Here is a 6,736-nt window from a genome sequence, read left to right as displayed (position 1 = left end):
TGATCTCCCTTCAGCATAGTAAAGAAAATCGGCAGCATACCCTTAATCATAGCCTGTTATCATGATAATTCGTGTGAGGCAAAGTCTACACAGAAATTGTGAAGACCTCAGGCACACATACATGCAAGCTTATATATCGCGCAACCACTGTAATTGGGATGGCCAATTACTTCATCTTACCATTTGATGCAGTGGTTGGTGCCTCGATGCCTTACAATTTTAATTAATCAGAATCTAGACTCGGCTAATCTCGAATTGGATTTTAAGTACATCTTTAGCGAATCTATCAAGCTAAGGCTGCCAAATTCCAGATAGGAAAATGTCTAGAATGATGTAATAGAATTAATCACTCAGAAATATCTACCAGTCAAATCAGCTCTCTCATAAGTAAAATATTTACATATTGATGAACACTATCATCCTTTTTTTCCCTTTATAACGGGCCATAGCGTTGTCTACCAGCCAACTAACACTGTTGCAGTTCTAGGCCGCAGAATAATCACATCAACCCTGTATTGCTACATTGAATCTCATGAATAGGCCTAGCAATAACAGACTATTACAGAGACCTTATACAAAGCTCGGCTTCACTTACCCAGCTCAACATGATCCTAAAATTACAGGTAGGCGAATTTAATAAGCTATACAGCGTGAGCCTTGAGAACACTATCACCTTGCCCAACGGCATTACTGCAAAACAGTTGCTGCCTAGGTAATATGTTCCAATGCACTGTCGTCTGCAAAGCAACAATTACATTTGAATAGGGCCAGTCTAGAAGTGGGCTCTCGAAGCAACAAACGATGCAGCTTTAACCACATTCTAGATACAACACGCTTTTGTGGATCGAGGCTCATATCAATCTTTTTCTTGGACGCCCGTACCAACCGCATAGTTTACTACCATATAGGAGCTCACCTCTCAGAAGATAGATTTGAAAGTAATACGTATAAATCTGCAAAGTAGATCATAACATATAATGGACGTTAAGAATTTAAAATAAGAGGTTATATTTCTTGCACTGCTGCGAAAACAGACAATAGAAAAATCACTTTTGAAACCGGTAGTTGAGTTCTAAATACCTCCAAAAGAAATTCCTTTCTCTGATATCTGCTACAAGTTTCCATAAGTTTGACGAATGAAGCAGGCATGCTTGACTCCTAGGCAACTCTTAGATTTGCTTCAAGAGTGAAGGGTCGATCTTCGATCATAAATAGCAGTTCAGCAAACCACGTAAAAGATCCTTTTTCATTGACGAGCTATACTGCCGACAAGAACTATCTCTAATTGCCTTGTTTCCCCCTTTCCCTATTCTGTCTTTTGCAAATAAAAAGTAGATGTTATTGTTTGTAAACACTATTCTACTTCTCAGATTGTTGTAAATATACCAAGGATTTGAAATAGATAAATGGGAATTGGTAGTGAATTTCCAGTAGGATTTAGATTGAATCTAGATGAAAGAAGCAACGAGAACAGCTCGAGTTTCCTATTAGAAGATACTCTGTAGTAGCGAAAAATAAGCAGGCGATACTAACGCCTAAGCTCCGTATATTCTGTGATCATTGAGTTGGTAGATTGACAAATAGTTCGACAGTCTATTGATGAGCTTTTTGGCCGGTCTCGGAGCTATATCATATTATGGGTTCTTCTCCACAGTTCGGCTCGACAAGCTGCTAGACTATTACCTATTGCAGCAGGAAGATGGTATGTAATTTGTATAGGCCTAGCTGCACAGGCCTCAGGGTTCCTAAATTGCAGTCAGACTTGAAGAATTTGAAGTTGATTAGTCTTAGGGCCAAAAACAAACTCAACCAAAAAATGATGCGCCATTGCCCAAAGAAACGGCCCCCAAAACTTTAAAATAAATGATACTGCACTCTGTATGTCCATATCTCATCAGAACTCGCCCTCGGCCTTTTAGACCTGCTCTCATGTCAGACAAAAGCTCGGCTTTTCCGGCGTTGCTGATTCCAGTCGTTTACAGCCGGAAAACGCATATATCTAATTATTCGTGTCCTGGCTAGTTTGCTATGCGGCCGAAACCTAATAAGGAAGGTCATAATTATGGCATTATGCTTACATCAGCCCTAGCAAATAACTAACGTAATCCMCCCCCGAMCCSCCMCCMCCMCCGMCCCGCCACTTCCGCTGAAAAACGCGCTCTATATTAATTTTAACCCGAAATTTCAACCCAAAATAATAATTATATACAAAAAGTTAATTACTAGTACGATTAGGGCATTGAGGCCTTCTATACCCGAAAATTCCACACTCACTACATTGAAATTGGCAGCGTACACATGATTGAGAGGCTGAAAGCTCTGGCTTAGCTGGAGTAGTAGTAGTAACTTAAAATATTTTAACTAGCTGATTTATAAGTATCTGGGCTTTTTTTCTAGTAATTCCTTGCTCATAAGTTATTTATTTTATAGATCTTTAATGCTTTTACTTTTCTTTTTTATTTATAGCTTATAAATCGTGAACTTTCTTTCATATAATAAGAAGCTTATTAATACTAGTCTTATAGGCTTTTGATATATGATTAATTATTTTATTAATAATCTTAGATAGGCTTTGTGTACGCTAACTGATTCACTATTTAATTATACTTAATTGCTGTTTAAATTAATGCAGATTTTGAGGTATTTAAAAGTAAGAGAATTAGGAATTACTAAGTAGATAAAAAGATAGTATTAAGATCTTTAATTAGATAGTAAGTTATTAATAAACTTAATCTAGATCTAATAGTACTAATCTAATTACTTTAAAGCTATTCTAAATAGTCTTAACTTTATATATCATTATATAAGCCTTTAAAAATATAGTAAGAAAGTCAATTTTATTAATATAATTAAAGCTAAGTCTTATCCACTATTTAATAAACTTTTTATATTGTTACTTTAAAACTATAAAATAGCTAACATCAAGAGACTATAAGAGATGTGAAGAATATAAAAATATATAGATTAAAATAATCTTATTCTTAGTATATGTATAATTAAATTCAATAATTAAATAGCTTTTATAGCTATTAAGAATTAATATTCAATATTGTCTGATTATCTAGCTATTTATATAAGGAATAAAGTAATTAATAAGTTAATCTATACTAATCTAATTTATTGTCCATCTATTATCACTAATATTAATTTTTTAATTATCTAGAAGAATCTCAAACCAGCTTTCCTAGAAGTATTTAGTAGCTTTAAAAATTATATATAAGAGTAAGGCCCAATTAGTAAAGTTAACTGCTTTAATTATAGTTATCTATTCTTAATTGCTAGGTTATAATAGATATAGATAGCTATATTGATTGTTTCTAGTAATAATCTTTATACTTATATAAAGGCTTATTATAAAGCTAATCTCATTAAAATTATAGATATTCTTTAATAGAATTCTATACTTAATTATAGCCTCTTATACACAATTAAAATATTTTTTAATTATCTTTAAATCTTTGTATTTAGCACGCTCATAGTTATATCTTTATAAAAATTATGATTTTAACTTCAACTAATATTAAATTAGTTTATATACTTAGTTTTCACTAACTATTTAATTTTTATGCTAAAAAAGAAAAATATTAGCTATATTTTATACTATAAAAGATTAGAGAGATAATTCTTACTTATCTAAATCTAATATCTATTTTATAAGCAATTCCTTTTTAAACTAAGTTAATTTATATTTATTAGCGCATATTTAAGACTATTATTGGGTGTCTTTTAGTTAATCTTAAAGAATTATTTAAGGAATATTATAAATTTTTACTGCTTATCTAATATTAGGAATTTTTTTATTCTATAAATTGGAAATAATTAATAAAATTTGTTCTTTTTGTTCTTTAGATTTTGTATGATTTTTATCGCGAATTGGTGGCATATTGATGTGTTGAATATAGAGGGTTGAATATTTTGACGCGTTTTTGGCGGAAGTGGCGGGTCGGTGGTGGTGGCGGTTCGGGGGTGGATTACGTTAGTTAGTTAACTAACTTACAGGGTTATTACTATCTATCCACACAACAAAGCCTCATTACTTACTCTGCAGTAGAGTCAGTATCACTGCGGAGTAGTTATTTATGATTCGAGACTTACCAACATAGCTATACGGAGTGCAGTTCATTTAATGCAAGCCGATAAATTAAGGTAAAAACAATCGTAAATACTACGTAACTCCCATAAACGCTTAGGGTTATTCTCCTAGCGGATCAGGTGGAGCTTCTGCTTCAGGTTCCTCAACATCAGTTAGCTATCCCATCGTATATACATAGGAGACAGAAGGAGTTCATACAAGAGAAGAAGTGACGAGACGATCTTGCATGTATAAATAATAACATACTTCCCACAACGCAAAACGCAATTTCTGCAACTAGAGAACGAGTTTGAATAGCTCTACGAATATGTTAGCCTAGTTGAAGGAGCTGCTGATGTGACCTCGTTACCAGCCTTCGACCAACTAGCAATCAGATCAATTAATCATTCTTGTGAATAAGATTTTAGCGAAGTGGAGTGTACAATCGTCGCAGACTAAGGCATAGGCTACGTGGCTACTCTGTAGAATACGGGTATAAAAGGTCTGGCAGCGACCAGCCTAATGTGAATAACATCACTCCTCAATCAACAGATTATCACTATACCTTGAAATTTCTTTCTATCTCACAGAAGAAACATTCAAAATGCAAGCCAAGCTTCTTCTTCTGAGCCTTGCTGCTGCTCCTGCCCTAGTGGCCTCCTGGTCTTTGACCTGGTACTCAGGATCAGACTGCACTGGTCCTCTCGGCCACATTGACTCTGCAAGTTCTACTCTCACTAGCGGTGAATTCGACGTCGGCGTTAACTCCTGTATCGCCGATGAATCGGGAGATCACATTACCATCAACGACGTACTTGTCGTACCCTACGCTTGTGCTAGTGTGTCGCACCCCGATGGTAAAGCCGCTAAGTGGAAATACTGGTCATAAATTGTATTTGTTTCCTTCCTTCATAGAGAGAATCGCTTTGGCGAATGTCTACTGATCGATCTATAGCAACCAATACTACGCTTTAACGTGACGAATCCATCTATGTGTCAAGTATAGTGACATGCTTCTCGAAGAATCTCGATAGCACATGTCTTCGGACGAAGTCTGATTTGAGATGATATTGTTTGCGGGACCTTGGAAGAAATTTGGGATGTGATTCTTTTTCTGGGATACTTTGTATGTGGTGGTATTCACAACATAGGACATCGTCTATTCTAGAATGCTTAATGAAATTTCCACTTCTATCGATGTTTCAACCATCCTGTCTGCGTATATAACGTAGTGTGTTTCCGATAACGAAGGATTTCAGAATTGGGAAGAACTTGATTCCGTCTCCTTTTTTTTCAAAACGAAATATCAGGGTCTGGGAAAAGTCCCATGGTCTCAAGCGTCGTCGACTGCCTTGGGGGAAGAATCCTTTAGCAAACTTTTATTGTTCGTGGCATTTCTCAATAGTTTAGTAAGAGTGCACAACTGGCAGTTCACGAGTCATGAGGAAGCAAGGATAGCACACGAACTATACCGGGTTGCCCGTATATCCTAGTTCAGCCCACGGACTGTAAGGGAAATATGACTTTATTTGTTAGCCCCGGTGTTGACGTTGCAATTTCAACGGGGCGGCTGTCGGACCAGGGATACGTCAAAATTAATTCAGAAATTGATTGAGATTTAATATAATCGATGCCCGAAAGGCGATGCCCAACATGTCTTATTCTAGCTCGGGAGCTTTATACACAGGAACTCTGGTTCTATTATGACACAAAAGATCCTAAACTCGCGTTCTGGAGATCAACGTATTTGCTGAACCGCTAACGTGTTTGGCATTTTTTTTGAAGCCGCCAGGTCATTCCGTTCCAGGAGTTTCGCAACACAACGCAAAGAAATTTTTGTGGACCTTTCGAATACTACCAGCAAGGGCTAGTCAGGTATCAGTAGCTACGCCATATTCGGTTTGCACGCGTCTCAGATCTCTATTCAAGAGCTCCTAGTAGCCAAGGTAGAGTTCTTCGAGCTTCAGGACAATAGATTGGCTGTCCAAATATCCATTGAGGCCCGCGCTGAATCAACTGCTGTGATAAGTAGCAATAATAACTTGTGTCCCTGACAATATTTCGAGCACTATGCCCTATTATTCTAGAGAGCACTGTGGAGGCGAGCTTAAACAAACGGGCTGTTTAAAAAAATGAGGGTATCCACATTATATCTGTTGGTCATTCATCGTATAGGACCAAAAAGAATAAAATATTCACAGGCTCTTTCGAATAAATTGATATACACCGCAGGGGTGTCAAGTCTAACATTGCGAAAACGTTGTTGACACACCCCGACTATCTGAATTGGCTTAGCAGCCGAACATGACGACTTTTTGTGGATAAAAGGAAAGCTGGTGCAGGAAAGTCGACGATCATGAAATTCGCGCATAGAGAGGCGATTGGAATGAAGGCTCGTACAGTTATATCCTTCTTCTTTAACGCCAGGTGTGATGCTTAGGAGCGTTCCGTAGTTGAGTTGTATTGTTCTCTGTTATTTCACTTCTGGAAGCAATACCAAACCTGCTCAGAATATTCGACAATATACAGGGTAAATAGAAGCTAGATCGGTTGCATGATTTCATCAAAAGCGAAAGCTCTCAATTGGAGTAGAAGTCCGATATTCTCCAAGAGCTATTACGAAGTGCAATTGATAGGCTCGATCTCTTTGAACATATCATGCTC

General features: G+C 36.6%; 1 protein-coding gene across 1 annotated transcript, besides 1 other annotated feature; it reads left to right on the top strand.

The window, feature by feature from the left end:
* Nucleotides 1–2,097: 2,097 nt before the first annotated feature.
* Nucleotides 2,098–3,979: a repeat region (Identified by RepeatMasker using a combination of RepBase library and repeat library created with RepeatScout).
* A 697-nt stretch (nucleotides 3,980–4,676) lies between these two features.
* Nucleotides 4,677–4,961, top strand: UA08_08799 (hypothetical protein; the record flags this gene model as incomplete). The annotated part of the gene is made up of 1 exon (XM_020263859.1): nucleotides 4,677–4,961. The coding sequence occupies one exon, from the start codon at nucleotides 4,677–4,679 to the stop codon at nucleotides 4,959–4,961; it is 285 nt and encodes a 94-aa protein (XP_020116031.1).
* Nucleotides 4,962–6,736: the final 1,775 nt, after the last annotated feature.

Source organism: Talaromyces atroroseus (genome assembly GCF_001907595.1).
Source record: "Talaromyces atroroseus strain IBT 11181 chromosome Unknown scaffold_16, whole genome shotgun sequence".
NCBI classification, from domain to species: Eukaryota; Fungi; Ascomycota; class Eurotiomycetes; order Eurotiales; family Trichocomaceae; genus Talaromyces; species Talaromyces atroroseus.
Note: the sequence above shows the minus strand (reverse complement) of the source record. Positions and strands in the feature narration are given on the sequence as shown.